The sequence below is a fragment of the Hylobates moloch genome, unplaced genomic scaffold (assembly GCF_009828535.3).
Source record: "Hylobates moloch isolate HMO894 unplaced genomic scaffold, HMol_V3 SCAFFOLD_2, whole genome shotgun sequence".
In the NCBI taxonomy this organism is placed as follows: Eukaryota; Metazoa; Chordata; class Mammalia; order Primates; family Hylobatidae; genus Hylobates; species Hylobates moloch.
Window position 1 is genome coordinate 117,395,059 of NW_026652277.1, and position 21,626 is coordinate 117,416,684.

The 21,626-nt window shown below is 40.0% G+C and overlaps 1 protein-coding gene, 1 long non-coding RNA gene and 1 pseudogene across 3 annotated transcripts in view; 2 read left to right on the forward strand and 1 right to left on the reverse strand.

Moving 5' to 3' along the window:
* CCNC (cyclin C) overlaps positions 1-3,898 on the reverse strand; it is a 26,820-nt gene extending 22,922 nt beyond the window's left edge. Inside the window, exon 1 of one of the 2 annotated variants that reach the window (XM_058435427.1) lies at positions 3,605-3,898. In XM_058435427.1, the coding sequence (XP_058291410.1) occupies positions 3,605-3,636 (32 nt within the window). In that variant the 5' untranslated portion in view covers positions 3,637-3,898. The remainder of the gene's footprint in view (positions 1-3,604) is intronic. The other variant, XM_032155675.2, reaches the window with a different exon arrangement.
* LOC131382852 (uncharacterized) lies at positions 3,769-20,330 on the forward strand. The gene is made up of 2 exons (XR_009212436.1): positions 3,769-3,886; positions 20,004-20,330. It is a non-coding gene; the product is annotated as an uncharacterized LOC131382852 (long non-coding RNA).
* LOC116470181 (small ribosomal subunit protein uS3-like) lies at positions 10,818-11,633 on the forward strand (annotated as a pseudogene).
* Positions 20,331-21,626: the final 1,296 nt, after the last annotated feature.

A 21,626-nucleotide genomic window follows, 5' to 3' on the forward strand; every position in this document is an offset into this window, starting at 1 on the left:
TTTATGATCCATCTGGAATTTATTTTGGTACAGAGTATAAAGTAGGGATCCAGCTAAATATTTTGTCAAATGCTTATCCAAATGCGCTAAGGTATTTCCTGATTTATAATTCTATCATTATATTTGGATCTTCCTTATAATTTCCTATTTTTTTCTTCTTCATATGCTGTGCTACTTTAAAACACAGAAAATTAAGTAATTAATAGGTGATATGAAAAATACTCCCTTCTATTCTTCTGAAAATTTCTGACTATTCTATCACAATTATTATTCTAAGACCTAAACTTTAGAAGCATTATGTCGAGTCCTAATGAAGAATATCCATTCAAATTTTGTGATTACATTACATTTAAAGATCCATATAGGGAGAAATGACATCTTACTGAGAATTCAAACTCTATTAAAATCTGTATGTGCCACTATGGACTTTTAAAGTTTTCTTCCTACAGGTTCTGTATATTTCTTTATATTTTTCCCTCTGTATATTTTCTGTTGCTAATGTAAATTATACTTCCCTATCCATTTTTTAAAAGCTTTTATTTTTGCATTTTATAACTGGTCACCTTCCTAAACCTTTATTATTTCTAATAACTTCTCAATTAACTGAATTTTCTCATTAATTTTATTTCCACGTATTGATAATTTTGTCACTGTTTTGTCATTCTTTCTATATCTCCTTTGTATCAATTGTATTGACTAGCATATTGGTAAAATCTTAAATAGGCACCCTAATTATCTCAATGTTTCACCACTGCTGATGCTTAATGTTTTTCATGTTAAGGAAGCATCCTATTTCTGTTTCAGTAAGAGCTTTAGTCAAGGATAAATGTTGAATTGTATTAGTTTTTTAATACCTTTACTGCTTAATAGATTTCTTAATATTGACTATATTTCTATAATAAAATCCACTGTCACGTTTTATACTTTCAGTGTAATGTTAGACTGCATTTGGTAATAATTCATTTACAATGTTTGCATCAATATTCAAAAGTGAGACTGTTTTTAGTGTTCCCTTTGCTAGATTTTTCTGTGTTATCATGGCTTCATAAAGAGAATTAGAAAGCTTTTCTTCTTCCTGTATGAAATGGAACAATTTCAAAAGGAGGTTCTCTTGAAAGATGGAAAGTATTTACCCATGAAATAATGCATAGCTCTTGAGTAATATTCTTAACTTGCTTTGGCTTTCAAATTTAAAACCCTGGAGATAACCCAAAAGTACACCTGGGTTTACTTTTCTCATTCCTAATTTTGTATTTTTGTATCATTCCTTTTTCCCCTGATTTAACTAGCAGTAGTTTGGTCTACTGTTTTTGTTTACTCTAAAAATGAGCTTTTATAATTTTTTTCCTTTTAATATATTAGCATCATTGTTATCTATTTTAAGTCCTTCTTTCTGTTTCTTTAGGTTTATTTCATGCTTCCTTCTTAATATTATTAAATAGAATATTTCTATTATCTCAATTATTCAGGATATTGATTTTCTAATACATTCAAGCTTTGGTTACATTCCATATATGGTACTATTATGATGTTATTTTCTAGATAGTAAGTAACTGTATTTTAAGTTTCCTTTTTCACACAATAAAGTATCCACAGTTAGTTTTGTAGTTTTTATTTTTGTTACTTGTTCATTAATGCATTCAATCAACCAACAAATACTTAGTGCCCTTCTAGTTCATTTTGGTCACAGACTGTGTTTTGTTCTACCTCAACTACACTGTGGTTTGCTAATTAATTTCATCCCCACAGAGTCATTTTATGTTTTTAAAAAGATAAATTTCACAAACATTTTATGAGTTTTCCTCACAGAACTTTGTATGGAGGATAAACTAAAAAAATTTATAAATACTGCATTTCATCAAATTTAAGATTACATCTAGGATTCATCATTATTTCATATGCTATGAAAGAAACTGCCATGCTGATTTCAAAGATGTTAAAGTGTGAAAACGTGCATCTTAGAAGCATGAGATATAGCATATTTAATGTTAATTGCCCTCTTTCACCAAATTCACCTAAGACAATGGCCTTTCATAATCTTTTCGTTTGTTTTTCCAGAATTGTCTTGTCTTCCACACTCGCTACCTTCTCCAGATGAGAAACTCCATGATTGCTCAAGGGATTTGAGCAAGGCAAAATGGTCCCTTCTTTTAGGACTATTTGAATTGGGAGGAAAGAACAGTTTCAAAGAAGTACACTTAACTTTATAATAATTTTATATTTGAAAAGTGAAAAAATGTTTTTATGATGCTATGAATAAGTGAAAGTATAATGAGAACACTATTGAAAATAAGGCAGGATCTTTTTTTTTAAGTTGAAAAACTGAAAAATCAACAGTCAGCTACTTGTCAATTCTCTCAGCTTCTTTCAAAGTTTATCAGAATATCTCTTCTCCACTACCTAAACTTTTTTTTCAGGAGCTCCAACTCCAATACCTAAACTTTCGATACTTTAATTTTGCCCAAGCAATATTTCAGTGTGTGAAAACAATGCAACATATATATACATATATATATATACACACACACATATATATACACACACACATATGATCAGTGGTAAAGCTTCTTTAACATGTCATCTCCACAGAATCACTTTATAGCAAGAGGAAAACCTGCTTTTCCTTAAATAGGTTACCGAGTTCATTGTTTCTTTTTTTCTCCTTGCGAAGGGCTAAAAAATGAACATCAGGAACAGATCCTATTCACAGAATCGAAATTTAAATTACTTACTAATGCTTTCTTAGCATAAAAAATTATACTAAGATACCTTCTTTGTCAAATTCTGTTCATCTTTCAACTATACAGTGGAAAGCCTACTCAATGTTCAATTAACCCCATGACGCACCTTCCTGCCTGCTTAAACAAATGTATTTAGGGATAAATGTTTTTAATATTATTCTAGCTCTCACATGGTCACTGACAGAAACAAGAACTTATTCATGAAAAAGGTTAAAGAAATAGGTAAACAAAGTCACTGGAAAAATAGGCCTTTAAAACAAAATATAAAGCACAGGCTAATGAAATGGATAAATTTAGAGGGCACCTGCCCTATATCTTATCAATATAAAACTCCATCTAGACATAAAGTACGGGCAAGAAGCGGTTAGTAGGCAGAAACAAGCCAGACTCTCTCCTCTCCTCATAATACTGAATCCACTCAAGATATACAGTGAATGACAAAAGACCACGACGCCGATCACCCGAAGAAATCCCAGGCAAAAGCACGCCACAACTGTCCTGAACAGGTAGCCTCACAGTCTTGAGCTGAGTCACACCTCCCGTACCTGTGCCCACTCTATCCGACCCCCCGCGGCCTAGCTAAACCAAGAATCCGAAATTAAACTCCGAAACGTTCCTTCCCAGGAGACTAAACTCTCTCCCACCCCTCCCCCTCACAGATCCTTCCCTCCCCGAAACTGGGGCTGGGGGCGGGGAAGGGAGTCGCCTCAGAAAAGCGCATCTTGCTTCTGGCCGCTGCGGTCTCCCATGAGGACCCCGGCACTCGGAACTGAGCCGGGATCCAGGCCCAGGGGAGTCACAGGCCCCGTCCTCACAGCCCCCCCAAAAACCGGCCCCAGGTGAGAAGACGGAAGATCGCTTACTAGTGGGAGCTCTGCCAAAAGTTCCCTGCCATGGAACACAGCTTGCCCTGATAAAAAAGCACCAGCCGGCGGAGCGGCCCGCGGAGCGACCATAGACCCAGCCCGTCCGGTAACCGCGCTCCTCGATCAAATCAGCTCGGCTCGACTCCGCTCCGCGGCGGCGACGGCGAAAGGAAGAGGATGGCCCCCTAGTCTCCTTCACGCCGGCCGACAACACTCAACTGTGCAAACCCGTTCCTATCGACAAAAGTTCCGGCCCGCGGTAGCAGAGGGAGCCGGCGGGTAGGTGCTGACCCTTGGGGGTGCTGAGATAGAAAACTAGTGCTCACGAGAGCTCGCGGCGGTTGGAAGGCTCTCGCGAGAGCGTCTTGCCAATTCTGGCCCGAGGCCCACGCCGTTCGGTCTCATGTCCTCAGTCCCCGAGTTGCTGAGTGGGTCTAACCTGGGCGAAGTGGCTCAGACACGGGGTTCTGTTTTTACCTCTTCCAGGACTTCAAAAACAGAACAATGGCATATTCTGTGACTTATTTTTCCTGTGATTGGAAAGAGAAATAAATGAAGATGACTTTGTTCTCAGGGATCAAGTGTTCTTTTTTTATTTTTCACTTTATTTATTTATTTATTTATTTATTTATTTATTTATTTATTTATTTATTTTGAGACGGTGTCTTGCTCTGTCTTCAGGCTGGAGTGCAGTGGCACGATCCTGGCTCACTGCAAACTCCGCCTCCAGGAGTTCAAGGGATTCTCCTGCCTCAGCCTCCCGAGTAGCTGGGACTGCAGGGGCGCACCACCACGCCCAGCTAATTTTTGTATTTTTAATAGAGATACGGTTTCACCATGTTGGCCAGGATAGTCTCAAACTCCTGACCTCGTGATCCACCTGCCTCAACCTCCCAAAGTGCTGGGATTACAGGCGTGAGCCACCGCACCCGGCCTGTTTTTTGAGACAGAGTCTGGGTCTGTCACCCAGGACGGAATGCAGTGGCACAGTCTCGGCTCACAGCAACCTCTGCCTTTTGAGTTCAAGTGATTCTGCTGCCTCAGCCTCCCAGGTAGCTGGGATTACAGGGATTACAGGCACGTGCCACCACGTCCGTCTAATCTTTGTATTTTAGTAGAGAGGGGATTTCGCCAGGCTGGTCTGGAACTCCTAACCTCAGGTGATCCATCAGCCTCAGCCTCCCAAAATGCTGGGATTAACAGGCGTGAGCTACCAGGCCCGGCCTGGATCGAGCGATTTTTTTTTTTTTTTTTTTTGAGACGGAGTCTTGCTCTGTCGCCCAGGCTGGAGTGCAGTGGCGCTATCTAGGCTCATTGCAACCTCTGCCTCCCAGGTTCAAGCGATTCTCCTGCCTCAGCCTCCCAAGTAGCTGGGACTACAGGCTCACACCACCACGCCCAGCTAATTTTTGTATTTTTAGTAGAGACGGGGTTTCACCATGTTGGCCAGGATGGTCTCGATCTCCTGACCTCGTGATCCGCCCACTTCGGCCTCACAAAGTGCTGGGATTACAGATATGAGCAACCGCGCCTGGCCGCGATCTCTCTTTTTTTTTTTTTTTGAGACGGAGTCTCGCTCTGTCGCCCAGGCTGGAGTGCAGTGGCGCGATCTCGGCCGCGATCTTAATGGAGTTCTTTTGGAGTGATAAAGTGCAAACTTACAGAGCAGCGGAACCCCCAGTTTTGCAGAATGTCTAAAAACATTCATGCATATATGTATGCACATGTATGTACATGTATGCACCAAATAGAAACATACTGCAAAAAAAAGCCATAATTTAATTTTACAAGATGAAATATTTTGTATTTTCCATTTCATTTTCATTGTAGCAATGCATTTATTGTAAAACTTATAATTATTTTTCTAAATAATTGGACACGCCAGAAAATTGTTTATAGACAGTCAGCATCTGAGGCAATTTAAGACAGTATTTTTCACATTGTGGGTGGAGACCTATTAGGTTGTGGTAAAATTAAGTATAATCATTTTCCTACATAGAACAGAAAATACTAAGTAAATCAGAAATAGCAAGGATATTATATTTAAATTTGGTTCAGTTATATATGTGTATGTATATACATACACACGCACACATACACACACAGTCAAGATGTGAAATGCATTTATTTGTATGTGAGAATTAGTCTGCATCAGGTGTGGTGGCTCACGCCTGTAATCCCAGCACTTTGGGATGCCGAAATGGGCAGATCACTTGAGGTCAGGAGTTCGAGACCAGCCTGGCCAACATGGTGAAACTCTGTCTCTACTAAAAATACAAAAATTAGCTGGGTGTGGTGGCGCGCACCTGTACTCCCAGCTACTTGGGAGGCTGCAGCACAAGAATCGCTTGAACCCAGGAGGCAGAGGTTGCGGTGGGCAGAGATTGTGCCACTGCACTCCAGCCTGGACAACAGAGTGAGACTCCAAATCGAAAAAGAAAAAGAAAAAAGAATGAATTAGTCTGGATAAGCTACACTAGGTGAAATTGTGGTAACACCTCCCCACCCCCACCCCTAATCAGCATAGCTTAACATCAAAGTATTTTACATGTCATACGTCACTCCCATAAAGTCCCATAAAGTCGGATTGCTCTCCTTGGTGGTTGTCTTCCAGATCTTCAAGAATGTAATATTTATATATCCTTCAATTACTCCATCTTGATGGTCTTTACTTTTAGGTTTAAAATCTTTCTAGAGAGAGCACAGAGGACTCATACTAGCGCTTACCCAGGGTTAAGAGCCTTGAAACAGAAACAACCCAATCACCTTCTCTCATGGGCCATTGACCAGAATAGACACATACCTCCAATTTTTAACTGTGAAGAAAGCTGAGGCCAGGCACGGTGGCTCACGCCTGTACTCCCAGCACTTTGGGAGGCTGAGACAGGCGGATCAGGAGGTCAGGAGATCAGACCATCATGGCCAGCATGGTGAAACCCCATCTCCACTAAAATACAAAAATTAGCCGGGCATAGTGGCGCATGCTTGTAATCCTAGCTACTTGGGAGGCCGAGGCAGGGGAATCGCTTGAACCTGGGAGGTGGAGGTTGCAGTGAGCCAAGATCGCGCCACTGCACTCCAGCCTGGGTGTTGGAGTGAGACTCTGTTTCAAAAAAAAAAAAAAAAAAGAAAGCTGAGAAATGTAAAGGAGTGTGTAGTATACTTGATGAACACTACTGTCTATTACACTACAGATCACAATAGAAAATATTGGCCGATGCAGTGGCTCAGGCCTGTAATCCCAGCACTTTGGGAGGCTGAGGTGGGCGGATCACGAGGTCAAGAGCTTGAGACCATCCTGGCTAACACGGTGAAACCCTGTCTCCACTAAAAATACAAAAAATTAGCCAGGCGTGGTGGCGGGCGCCTGTAGTCCCAGCTACTCGGGAGGCTGAGGCAGGAGAATGGCATGAACCCAAGAGGCAGAGCTTGCAGTGAGCTGAGATTGAGCCACTGCACTCCAGCCTGGGCGACAGAGTGAGACTCCATCTCCAAAAAAAAAAAAAAAAAAAAATATATATATATATATATATATATCTTTATGTTTATATTTAAAAGACCCTACCTTAAGAAACTCCAGGCCATGGGCTATTTCACAGATTCAGGATTTCTTCAACTCTCTCAGGGTTTGTTTTGTTTGTTTTTGTAAGCCTGGCATCATCCAGAAGATAAGGATACTGCAATGAATTAGTATTACTAATGTTTTATTCTAAGCGATCCTATTACACTTTGTTACTATTACTGGACTAGCACTTTTTTTTTTTTTTTTTGAGGCAGAGTCTTGCTCTGTCACCCAGGTTGGAGTGCAATGGCTTCAGGCGATTCTCCTGCCTTAGCCTCCCAAGTAGCTGGGATTACAGGTGCCTGCCACCATGCCCAGCTAATTTTTTTTTTTTTTTGTATTTTTAGTAGAGATGGGGTTTCACCATGTTGGTCATGCTGGTTTCAAACTCCTGACCTCAGATAATCCACCCACCTCAGCCTCCCAAAGTGCCGGGATTATAGGCATGAGCCACCGTGCCCCGCAATTTTGTTTTATACCTAATGCTGCACTCTTCTTCCTACAAAACAGTGAGATCCTTCATCTTTGTATAAATCTCTTATAGAATTTGCTTTGATATAACATTATGGATACAAAATTATGTTGAAAAGTGAGTACTACATTTAGAATGCAAAAAGAGCCACAAAAACTTAAGTAGAGCTGTGGAAATTCAGGTCCTTTCCTTCTGTGAACTCTTTTAGGCAATTTACCATAAGTGCTACATAGAACCTCTTCCTGTTTGTGACCTGGTTTCTGCTTCCACCAAATGCCCAGCAGCTCCCAGTACTCATGGGGGCTGTGCAAGTGACAGGCCTGGGGCTTAGGCTTCCTTAGTTTCAGAGTAAATTGCTTTTGAGGGCATTCTATAAATGTAGGTTGAATTAAATTGACTTGAACCAAAAGCTAACTTCATTTAAGGATATCTCTAGTGGAATAGAGAAATTTACAAAAGCTGTTAAAATGCATAGATATCCCAGCTTACCTGGATGCAGAAAGATCATGAGCTATCTAGATTTGCCTTTTTTTGCTGAGGATTTTTTAAACCTTTCTTTATAATTTTAGGAGTATTGTTTTTCAGGCCTCACTACCCACTAATTTAAACTTGATGAAATAAATTAATGTTGTCCCTTCCAATTTTCAACTTACCTTGTGCTTTTCAAATGGGATGTGTTCAATAAATTCTTTTTAAAAAATTTCTAATTTTTCATTTTTGTGGATACATAGTAGGTGTGTATATTTATGGGGGTACATGAGCTATTTTGATACAGGCATACAATGAGTAATAATCACATCAGGGTAAATGGGTATCCATCATCTCAAGCATTTATCCTTTGTGTTACAAACAATCCAATTATACTCTTTTAGTATTTTAAAATGTTAATAAATTCTTGATGCTAGTGTTCAATCTCCTGTGACAAGAAAGCATTTATCCCTTTTCTTCTTACGGTGCTTTCTCCAGCAGCATGAATACTATTTCTGGTAAACTAGAAGCTAGAAGGTTAGTGGCTTTATCAGGCTCACTTAGTTAAATAGTGGCAAGAACACCTGGAATCCAATTCTTCTGATTCACAGTGCAATAACTTTTTTATCCATCTAGACAGCTTCAACAGAACTACTATGACTAAACTGCTATAAGCACCTTATTCCAAGTTTGTAGTACAAGTTTTTCTTCTCAAACACAATTGTTGGAGATAATCCTCTCATTTTTAATTAAATTATTATGATAATTACTTTGCTTTGTTATTAATAGTCCTTATTGTGAAAAACATCCTCTTCTTTATGTAGTCATCCCCTGTACCTCCCTTTATTTTTGTTCTGGTATACCTGTGTTTGTTGAAGATGAATACACTTCTAAATTATGGAAAAGTGTCTTTGTTTTGTGCTATAAGAGAATAGCACAGACTGGGTAATTTATAATTGTCAACCAAGATAACAGAGAAGCTCTCTAAAGGAAAATGGTCTTTATTAGGGAATAGGGCATTGCAATAGGAGTATGTGCACCCTTAGTAAACTACGTGGGTATTTAGGGAGGTGAAGGAACACAAAGGTTTTTAAAGAAAAAATGAAAAGGATTACATAATTGTTTTGAGATAATTTAGCCATGGCTACAAGGATCAATTACAAAGGTGACACCAGTCCAAGGTTAGATAAGCAGTTGCTGGGCAGATATCCTCACAGAAATACTGTTTTGTGTGCAAGGTTGCTGTGGTGTTTGTGCAATGTTATGGTTTTTGCAGCATCTTTTGTGATAGTTTTTGTTACCAGGCATTTATTTGTGAGAACCCTTCCTTCATGGCCCTTTGAGGCTCTATTTTTTATTTTTATTTTTTAAGCCAAGTGACTCCATTTTGATCTTGACAACTTTCACATAATGAACAGAAATTTATTAGCTCATGGGTTCTTGAGGCTGGGAAGTCCAAGATTGAGGGGCTGGCATCTTGTGAGGACCTTCTTGCTACATCATCCCATGGCAGAAGGACAAAGAGAAGGTGAGAAAGAGAGAGAAAGAGAGAGAGACAGAGAGAGAGAGCAAGATGGGGCCAAACTCATCGTTTTATGAGGAACCCATTCCCAGGATAACAGCATTAATCTATTCATGAGGGCAGAGGCCTCATAGCCTAATCACTTCTCATTAGGCTCCACCTCTCAACATCATGGCATTGGGGATCAAGTTTTCAACATGTAAGCTTTGAGGGATATATTCAAACTGTAGTATAAAGTGTATTAGTTAAGAACTCAGTCTCTAGACTAACACGGTTCATATAATAGCTCTGCCACTTACCAGTTTTCTAACCCTGGTCAAACTACTTAGTCACTCTGAGCTTCAGTTTCTTCATCCGTAAAACAGGGATAATTATTGGTAAGTCATAGGGTTGTGGTGAAGTTTAAATGAACTTAAATGAAATTAGAATAGTGCCTGATACACATTAAAAGCTCAATAACTGTTAGCTTTTTTTAAATTTAGAACAAATCTGGACTTTATAACATGGACTATAAAGAACTCTGTTTTCAGAGATGAGGAAGATCTCTTTGTATCTAGCTTGATACAAGGAGGAACATGCTCTGTCTTTTAAGACAAGCCTTTGACACTGTAATGCAGTTGTATTCTGCAGGGAACAATAATCAAATATGTTGGGTTACAATATGCCAGCTTACTCATGCCATTAGATATTTGTTCTGCCCTGTACACTCCGAGATTTGGTGTCCCCAGACATTTGGAGGGATTCCAGAATTCACCTTTCATTTTTGGTTAGTCTAGAATGGCCTCTGAGAGAACAAAATGTATCAGTAAGAAATCTTAGAGCCAGATCTCTTCAATCCTATTGTCTGGAGATTCCCAGGATCAAGAAATGGCCCGCATACAAGATTCGCCAGAACAAGAAGTGTCCAAATAATTGGTGAACACCAATCAAGGTGATCCAGCTGGGGAAGCCTGTCTGGATTGTGATGTAACTAAAAGTTTACACCAAGTTATTATATTAGTTTGCTTTAAAAGATGGTGAAAGGAAAATTTATGGAATTCATAAATAGAGGTCAGAAAGATCAAATTTTGGCAGAGTGTCTGTGTTCATTTCCCATTGTTGCTATAACAAATTACCTTATTTTACAGTTCTGGAGGTCAGAAGTCCTAAATGTCATCCTTTCCTTTCACTGGTGTGCCACAGCAAGATGGTGGTTCAGTTTTCCAAGAAGAGGAAGTTTGTCACTGATGGTATCTTCAAAGCTGAACTGAATGAAGTTCTCATTCAGGAGCTGGCTGAAGATAGCTACTCTGGAGTTGAGGTCTGAGTTACACCAACTAGGACAGAAATCTTTACCTTAGCCACCAGAACACAGAATATTCTTGGTGAGAAGGGCTGGCATATTTGGGAATTGACTGCAGTAGTTCAGAAGAGGTTTGGCTTTTCAGAGGGTAAATTAGAGCTTTATGCTGAAAAGGTGTCCACAAGAGATATGTGCCATTGTCCAGGCAGAGTCTCTGTGTTACAAACACCTAGGAGGGCTTGCTGTGCAGAAGGCCTGATGTGGTGTGCTGTGGTTCATTATGGAGCATGGGACCAAAGGCTTCAAGGTCATTGTGTCCGGGAAACTCTGAGGACAGAGGGCTAAATCCATGAAGTTTGTGGATGGCCTGATCATCCACAGCTGGGACCCTGTTAATACTATGTTGACACCACTGTGCACCATGTGCTGCTCCAACAGGGTGTGCTGGGCATCAAGGTGAAGATCATGCTTCCCTGGGAACCAGCTGGTAAGATTAGCCTTAGGAAGCCCCTGCCTGACCAGGGGCAGGGGACCCATCTTTGGGTTCATGGAGAAAGATCACGAGCTATCTAGTAGATTTGCCTTTTTTCGCTGAGGATTTTTTAAACCTTTGGGTTCATGGAACCCAAAGATGAGATACTCTCCACCACTCCCATCTCAGAACAGAAGGGTAGGAAGCCAGAGCCACCTGCCATGTCCCAACCAGTCCCCACAGCATAACAGGGTCTCCTTAGCAGCTGTGTCTGGAGTCTGGATGGTGTTCTATAAAGAACTTTAATAAAATCTTGTACAAAGAAAAAAGTCCTAAAGTCGTAGATGCATCGCACTATGCTAAAATTAAGGTGTCAGCAGGGCTGTATTCCTCCCTAAAGAATCTAGAGGATAATCTATATTTTTGCCTTTTCCAGCTTCTAGAGGTCTCCACATTTCTTGGCTCATGGCCCCCTTCATCTTCAAAACCAGCCATGGCCAGTTGAGTCTTTCTCATATTGCATCACTCTAAATTGTACCTCCTTCTTCCACATTTAAAGTACCCTTGTGATTACTACCCTGGGCCTACCTGGATAATCTAGGATAATTTTCTCATTTTAAATTCAGCCCTATAGCAACCTAAATTCCATCTGCAACCTTAATTCCTCCCTGCCATGTAACATGACATATTCACAGGTTCTGGGGATTCAGATGAGGACATCTTTGGAGACTATTATTTTGACCGCTATGGTGTCTTCAGATTATTAATCAGCTCTGGCCCACAGACTTAAGTATCTAGGCTCTTCAGCAAGTATGTTCTTAGGATACAAGTGGATGCATCAGATTGTTATAACTTGATAGCACTAACTTCAATCAACTTCTATTGATCTAATTTTGTACTTATGAAGCAATCTTTCAATAATAATTTGGTTTCCCACATTAATTTGCCTATGGAAATATAATGCTATGAGCAGTAAAAAAAGTATTTAGTCAATTGGCAATTATCTTTATAAATCAATTAATTTGTATTGTTTTTTCTTTTTTTAACTCTAATCCCGTGACAGATTATATATTAGGTTTTTTGCAGCTTTTTTTTTTTTTTTTTTTTACAGATGGGGTCTCACTATGTTGCCCAGGCTGGTCTCAAACTCCTGGGTTCAAGTGATCCTCCTGCCTCAGCCTCCAAAACTGTTGGGATTTATGGGTGTGAGCCACTGCGCCTGGTTGGGTTTTTAATGTATGAGTTTCTATGAGCTTGATCAATGCATTTACACCCAAGAGACAGACTAGACTTAGTAATCTGGCAGCTCATGTTTCTGAGTCTGCAAAAATAAAGACCAGATCTGCAAACTCTGGGGAAGTCTATCTGTCTAGTGGTCTTCTGAAATGATTGATTTTGACGTGCTTTTCAAACTAAAGCTCAGAATGGATCTCACTTTCTGGCTGTAAACTGGATACTCCCCTAACTTCTTTCATTATGCTATTTATCCCTGCAGCATTGGTCAGTTCTCTTCCTTGTTTTTATTCATTTTTTTCACATCTACATACTATAATTGAACTTTTTTCATTGCAAAGTTACTTCCATAAATTTACGGTTCATTAAAAAAAGAAACGTGGATTGGCGCTAGAATTGTAACTAGAAAACTATCCGGAATTGAGACATACTTCTTTTTGTGTGTTTCTTGTTTTCCTGTTCCAACTGGCCTATACTATTTCCCCATTCTGTGTATTTTCTGTCTGCTTCATAGTCTCTGCATTGTAGCTTTAGTTTGTATGCTCTTAGTTTTTCTCTTTATGAACTTTCAGCTTTAATTCCATTCTACTTCATTCTCTCCTTATTTCCTTTGTTTATATACATAGAGGTTTCACACCAAAAAAAAAAAAAAAAAAAAAGTGTCTAGGGCCCCACACAACTAGGGACTGCCCTGACGAGAACAACCATAATTGGCTTAGGATGGTTGGTGGTCCTTAATCTTGACTGTGCTTTAGACTTACTTGAGGGTGCTTCTAAAACAATCATCCTTTTCAGACTTGACATCCAGACCAAATTTCTTCTATAGAATAAATACACATACAAACATATTTTTACGCCTGTGTACTTATTTATATCTAAGCAAGAAGAAATAAGTGGAAGAATATACATCAAGACATTGAAATGATAATGAGAACAACCACATGATAATGAGCAACAACTATATTAGTCAGGGTTCTCCAGAGAAGCAGAACCAATATGAGATTATATATATAATTGGCATGCTTGATTATAGAAGCCGAGAAATCCCACAACCTGCCATCTTCAAGCTGGAGATCCAGAAAAGCCAGTGGTGTAGTTCCAGTCCAAGCCTGAGGGCTTGACAACCAGGAGCACTGATGTCCAAGGGCAGAAGATAAGATGGATGTCCAGACTCCAGAAGAGAGAGTGAATTGACCCTTCCTCTGTCTTTTTGTTCTGTTTAATCATGCAACAGTTTGGATGATGCCCACCTCATTGGTGAGGGCTATTTTCTTTACTCAGTCAACTGATTGAAATCTCTTCCTACTATGTCCTTTTTCTCTTCGAGGAGAAAAAACTTCATAGCCACACCTAGCAATAATGTTCTACCAGTTACCTGGGCATACTTAGCCTAATCAAGTTGACTCCTAAAATTAACCATCCATAACAACCAAACAGTATAGTATTTTAACCCAAATAATAAAATAAATATACCTGGATCTATGCTGACATACATATGTAAGTATATGATTAAGTAAATAAATAAATGGGTAAAAGATTAATCTTCCATACTAAAGAATTCCAAATAATACATGTAGACAGTTTCCCCTCCAGAGATGGAATTTAAAGCTTCACCCCTTGAGTATGGGCTGAATTTAGTGTCTTGCTTCCAAACAATAGATTATGTAAAGGGAAAAAATAGTAACTTTACAGCAGAGACACCTGGCACACACTACCTGAACAAAGCGATCAAGGTTAGCATCAACAGTGATAAGTCATGTTGGTAGTATGTATTCCTGACATGATGTGATAAGGAGAGAACTCTACTTTTACCTCTGTGGTCTTCCTCTTAAAAGTCTGTAACCCTGTAACTAGTCATGAGAAAAAAAAAACATCATCAGACAAACCCAAATTTAGGGACATTATACAAAACATCTGACCAGCACTATTCAAAAATATCCAGGTCATCAAAAACAAATAAAGACTGAGAAACTGTCACAGACCAGAGGGGAATAAGGAGACTTAATTGCTAAGTGTAATGTGGTATCCTGCGTGGGATCCTGGAACAGAAAAAAGACATAGTAGGAAAAATTGGTGAAATTTTAATAAACTGTGAAAATTGATTAATAGTCATGAAGCAATAACAGTCTCTCAATTTTAACAAATGTGCCATAGTTATGTTAAGATGTTAATATTAGGGGAAACTGGGTAAGAGATAAATAGGCACACTCTGTGCTATCTTTATAACTTTTCTGTAAATTTAAATTATTCCAAAATAAAAGGTTTGATATAGTTTGGATATTTGTCCCTGCCCAAATCTCATGTTGAAATCTAATCTTCATCGTTGGAGGTGGGGCCTGGTGGGAGGTGTTTGGGTCAGGGGGAGGATCCCTCTTGGCATAGTGCTGTCCTCATGATAGTGAATGAGTTCTGATGAGATCTGTTTGCTATAAAGTGTGGCCCTCCAGCCTCCACCTCTTGCTCCTGTTCCCGCTATGTGATGTGCAAGCTTCTGCTCCACCTTCTGCCATGAGTAAAATCTTCCCGAGGCCTCCCCAGAAGCCAAGAGATGCCTGTTCTGTACAGCCTGTGGAACTGTGAGCCAGTTAAACCTGTTTTTTAAAATAAATTGCTGAGTCTCAGATATTTCTTTATAGCAACACAAGAATGGCCTAATACAAAGTTTACTTTAAAAATATACTCCAGGCCAGGTGCAGTGGCTCATGCCTGTAATCCCAGCACTTCAGGAGGCTGAGGTGGGGAGATCACTTGAGGTCAGGAGTTTGAGACCAGCCTGGCCAACATGGTGAAACTAAAAATACTAAAAATACTCTCTACTAAAAATACAAAATTAGGTAGGCGTAATTTTAATTACATGGCATGAGCCTGTAATCCCAGCTACTTTGGGAGGCTGAGGCACTAGAATCGCTTGAACCTGGGAGGCAGAGATTGCAGTGAACTGGGATCATTCCACTGCACTCCAGCCTGGGTGACAGAGTGAGACTCTGTCTCAAAAAATTTTTTAATATATATACATAGGTGTGTGTGTATGTATATATGTGTGTATATATGTATATACATATATGTATATATACGTGTGTCTGTGTATATGTGTGTGTGTATATATATATGTGTGTGTGTGTGTGTGTGTGTGTGTGTGTATATATATATATATATACTCCAAAGATGCTGAGGTGTGGGTTGGTACAGCATCTCACTTGCCTGAGTCTGAGGGCTGCATTGATTCCCATTTACCTTGTATGTGGTTGGTTTAGGCATGAGCAAGTGACAATTCTAGCCAATGCCATGGGGGGAAAGTCTGCTGAGAACTTCTGAGCGAGGTCTTAAACTAAAGTATTTGGAGGAAAAAAAAATCAGTCTGTTTTCTGCTACTGACTGTTGTGTCTATAGTGAGCAGTTCTGGGGGTGATTTTGTCCCCACTCCCCATGGGACTTTTGGCAATGACTGAAGAGTGAAGATGCTTTTGCTTGTTGTAACTGTGGGGAGAGTGCTATGGGCATCTACTGGGCAGAAAACAGGGATGCTGCTAAACATTCCACAATGCACAGGACAGCCCCCCATAACAATGAATTATTCAGCCCCAAATACCAACTTCCAAAGTTGAGAAACTGCTGTATGTGATCACTGTTGTGTGGCAGATGTGCTATGACTGTGAAGACAAGCTGAGGATGACAGAACCAAAGGGCATGAAAAAAATTAGTTCATGGTGACAATGTTGAGGAACCATTGAATTAACCTCTCAAGTGCCTATATCTGGATTTTTTTTTTTAGTTGATTTGGCAGGTGAGTTGTTACACACTCCTTAGTGGATTCTAACTTCCATGGTCACTGTCCTGCTTGGACATTTTTTTAGGTGAAAATAAATCTCTTTATTGTTTAAAAACTCTGTTGGCATTCTAGTTGACATAGGAAAAGAAGAAGGAGTACAACAAATTTTGTGGGGCTACAAGCACAGTGTGTCCTGGGAAGGGGAAAAATGGTCCATCTGATAGAAATTCTAACTGAAATCCCAATTGCTTTGAGAAGTCACCAAAATAACTTTCAATGTTGTCAAGACAGATGCTCAGCTGAACACTTCCGGCCCAGTAGGCTATGCTTATTTTATTTGTTCCGCTTATCAGGATTTAGAACAAAACTTATCTGAAAGTGATTTGAAATCAGGGAACATTGTTATATTTTTATATCTTCTTATAGCTCCCAAACTTTTCTGTTCAAAGACGTTCAGTTTATTATTATTATTATTATTATTTTTTGAGACGGAGTTTCACTCTTATTGCCCAGGCTAGAGTGCAATGGCGTGATCTCGGCTCACCGCAACCTCTGCCTCCCTGGTTCAAACGATTCTCCTGCCTCAACTCCCAAGTAGCTGGGATTATAGGCATGCGCCAACACGTCTGACTAATTTTGTATTTTTAGTAGAGACAGGGTTTCTCCATGTTGGTCAGGCTGGTCTTGAACTCCCGACCTCAGGTGATCTGCCCGCCTCGACCTCCCAAAGTGCTGAGATTGCAGGTGTGAGCCACCATGCCTGGCCAGATGTTTAGTTTTTTATTAAAAATTTTAAAATGTACATTTGCTATTTGTACTAACCAAGAAGCATTGACCTTCAAAGACATTTAAAGTGCTGAAAAGGAAAAAAGGACATAATCTCTTTAAATTTGCAATTTAGGCTGGATGCAGTGGCTCATGCCTATAATCCCAACACTTTGAGAGGTCAAGGAAGGAGAATCGCTTGAGCCCAGTAGTTCAAGACTAGCTTGGGCAACATAGCAAGACCCCATCTCTAGAAAAAAATTAAGGCTGGGCAACACGGTGAAACCCCATCTCTACCAAAAAATACAAAAATTAGCCAGGTGTGGAGGTGCGTGCCAGTCCCAGCTACTGGGGAGGCGGAGGTGAGAGAATAGCTTGAACCTGGAAGGCAGAGGTTGTAGTGAGCCCAGATTGCGCCATTGCACTCCAGCCTGGGCAATAGAGAGAGACACCCTGTCTTAAATGAATGAATGAATGAATACATAAAATAAAATAAAAATAAAAATAAATTAGCCAGGCTCAGAGGCACACACCTCTAGTCTTAGCTACTCAGGTCTGAGGCAGGAGGGTGCCTTGAGTCCAGGAGTTTGACATTGCAGTGAGCTATGATTGCACCACTGCACTTCAGCCTGGGTGACAGAACGAGACCCTGTCTCAGAAAAAAAAAAAAAAAAAAAAAAAAAAAATCGCAACTTAGAAACATTTTTGGGCCGGGCATGGTGACTCACGCCTGTAATCCTAACACTTTGGGAGGCCAAGATGGGCAGATCACGAGGTCAGGAGATCAAGACCATCCTGGCTAACACGGCGAAACTCCATCTCTACTAAAAAAATACAGAAAATTAGTCGGGCATGGTGGCGCACGCCTGTAGTCCCAGCTACTCGGGAGACTGAGGCAGGAGAATTGCTTGAACCCAGGAGATGGAGGTTGTAGTCAGCCGAGGTCGCGCCACTGCACTCCAGCCTGGCAACAGAGCAAGACTCTGTCTCAAAAAAAAAAAAAATTGCAATTGAAATTGGAAAATAATTTTTATGTGAATTATTAAAACAGTGGGTAAATGGGAATAGATTAAAATGGAGAAAAAGCTGTTATATTTTTGTTTTTTCTCCCTCTTTCTAACGTGATAGGAGGGGGAAATCAAGGCATATTGAGCATAGTGAAAAGTTGAAATGGTCTTACAGGAAGTATTTCTTTAAGAAGAGACAATTAGTGACAACACTGGAGGCAAGATCAGGCTCCTATGGCCAGGGCCTTGGATGTGCTAATTTAAAAGTTTTCCTTAATGTGAAAGCCATGATTTAGTCAAGTTATGATAAAAACAATACTTGAATTTGGTAAGCCAGTGATACTACTTTTTATCTAGGATTTTATTTTATGTAATGCTACCTTTACTCACAAATTGTAAAGCCAGTAGAAACACATTTAATCTCACTAGTCTTTTAATGCACATTATTAAAAACAGAAATCCTTATTCAGCTCCTGGGTAATAAATTCTTGATCTACCTATGTAAAAATCTAACTCAGCAGTAAACATCTAACTCAGCTACCTGAAATGTTACCCTAGTTAATAACAGTTACATGCACACATTTTATTTTGTCCTATTGACAAGCCTGTTAAGGAGGTATTATTATGATGCTCTTTTTATGGATGAGAAAACTTAGGCTGAGAAAGGTTAAATAACATGCCCAAGTCCACATAGACATGAGCACACTTTGGAGACATTGTGGGTTCATTCCCACATCACCACAATAAAGCAAATATTGCAATAAAGCAAGCCACACATTTTTTTTTTGGTTTCTCGGTGCACATAAAAGTTATGCTTACAGTATATTGTAGTCTATTAAGTATGGAATAGCATAAAAAACAAGGTATGTACCTTAAACAAAAAATACTTTTGGACTCGTACGGTGGCTCACGCCTGTAATCCCAGCACTTTGGGAGTCCGAGACAGGCGGATCACGAGGTCAAGAGATGGAGACCATCCTAGCCAACATGGTGAAACCCCATCTCTACTAAAAATGCAAAAATTAGCCGGGTGTGGTGGCAGGCGCCTGTAGTCCCAGCTACTGGGGAGGCTGAGGCAAGAGAATCGCTTGAACTCGGGAGGCGGAGGTGGCAGTGAGCCAAGATTGCGCCACTGCACTCCAGTCTGGCAACAGAGTGAGACTCTGTCTCAAAACAAACAAACAAAAAAACCCAAAAAACAGAAACAAAACAAACAAACAAAAAGAAAAACTTCATTTCTGAGACAGAGTCTCACTCTATCACCCAGGCTGGAAGGCAGTGGCATGATCTCAGCTCACTACAACCTCCATTTTCCAGGTTCAAGCAATTCTCATGCTTCAGCTTCCCAAGCAGCTAGGATTACAGGTGTGTGTCACCACACTCAGCTAATTATTGTATTTTTAGTAGAAATGGGATTTTACCATGTTGGCCAGTCTGGTCTTGAACTCCTGACCTCAGGTGATCCGCTCACCTTCCCCTCCCAAAGTGCTGGGCTTACAGGCGTAAGCCACCATGCCCGGCCAAAAAACACCTTAATGGTAAAAATTCTAATGATCACCCGAGCCTTCAGTGGGTCATAATCTTTGCTGGTGGAGAGTCTTGCCTCCATGTTAATGGCTGCTGACCGATCAGGATAGTGGTTGCTGAAGGTTGGGGTGGCTGTGGTAATTTTTAAAAACTAAGACAACTTATGATTTGCTTTATTCATGGCAAACTAACTGAAGTGTTCTGATTTGAAAGGTGTGTGTTTATTATTACACATTTGTGGGTACAGCGAGTTTGTTAATTATGTGGTTAAATATTTTATATTCTTACTGATCTTTTTGTCTGCTTTTTTCTATCAGTTACTATGAGACATGTGTTAAAATCTCGAAAGAAAGAAAGAAAGAAAAAGAAAGAAGAAAGAAAGAAAGAGACAACCGTGAAGCTTGCTGCATCAGTAGACTCTTCCTTTCACAAAACATTTTTCTGTAGCATGCTATGCTGTTTGACAGCATTTTACTCACAGTAGAACTGCTTTCAGAATTGGAGTCAGTCCTCTCAGGCCTTGCCAATACTTTATGAACTAAGTTTATGTAGTATTGTAATTCCTTTGTTGTCATTTAAACAATGTTCACAGCATCTTCACCAGGAATAGCTTCCATCCCAATAAACCGCTTTCTTTGAGGATTTGTAAGAGGTACCTCCTTATCTGTTCAAGTCTGATCGTGAGTTGCAGCAACTCAGTCACATTTTTAAGCTGCACTTCTAGTTCTGCTAGTTCCACCACACCTGAACTTGCTTCCTCTACTGAAGTCTTGAACCCCTCAAAGTCATATACGATGGTTGGAATCAACTTTTTCCAAACTCCTGTGAATAACATGTTGATATTTTAGCCTCCTCCCATGAGTTACAAATTTTTTTTTAACACTTTAACTTTTTTTTTTTTTTGAGACAGAGTCTTGCTCTATTGCTCAGGCTAGAGTGCAGTGGCATAATCCCAGCTCACTGCAACCTCCACCTCCTGGGCTCAAATGATCCTCCCATCTCAGCCTCTGAGTAACTGGGACTACAGGTGCATGCCACCACGACCAGCTAATTTTTGTATTTTTTGTAGAGATGGGGTTTCACCATTTTGCCCAGGCTGGTCTCGAACTTCTGTGCTCAAGCAATCCATCCACCTTGGCCTCCCAAAGTGCTGGGATTACAGGTGTGAGCTAACATACCCAGCCCACAAATGTTCTTAATGGTTATGACAAATGATGATCCTTTCCAGAAGATTTTCCTTTAAAGTTTGAAGCCAGGCATTGATTTCTTTCTAGCTATGAACATCCTAGATGACATCTTCTTCCAATAGAAGGCTGTTTCACCTACATAGAAAATCTATTGTTAAGTATAGCTACCTTCATCAGCAATCTTAGCTAGATCTTCTGGATAGCTTGCTGCAGGTTCTGCATCAGCACTTGCTGCTTCACCTTGCACTTTTATGTTTTGGAGACCACATCTTTCCTTAAATCCCATGAGCCAACCTCTGCTAGCTTCAAACTTTTCTTCTGCAGCTTCCTCACCTCTCTCACCTTTCACAGAGTTAAAGAGAGTTAGCGCTTTGCTCTGGAATAAGCTTTGGTTTAAGGGAGTATTGTGGCTAGTATGATTTTCTATTCAGACCACTCAAACTTTCTCTGCATCAGTAATAAGGCTGTCCTGCTTTCCTGTCATTTGTATGGTCATAGGAACAACACTTTTAGTTTTCCTCAAGAACTTTTCCTTTGCATTCACAACTTGGCTAACGGTTTGGTGTAGGAGGCCAAGCTTTGTGCCTGTCTTGTCTTTCCATATGCCTTCCTCACTAAGCTTACCATTTCTAGCTTTTCATATAAAGTGAGAGATTTGCAACTTTTCTTTTCACTTGAACACTTTCACTTTTCACCCTACACTTAGAGGCCATTGTAGGGTGTAGCTGACCTAATTTCAACATTGTTATGTCT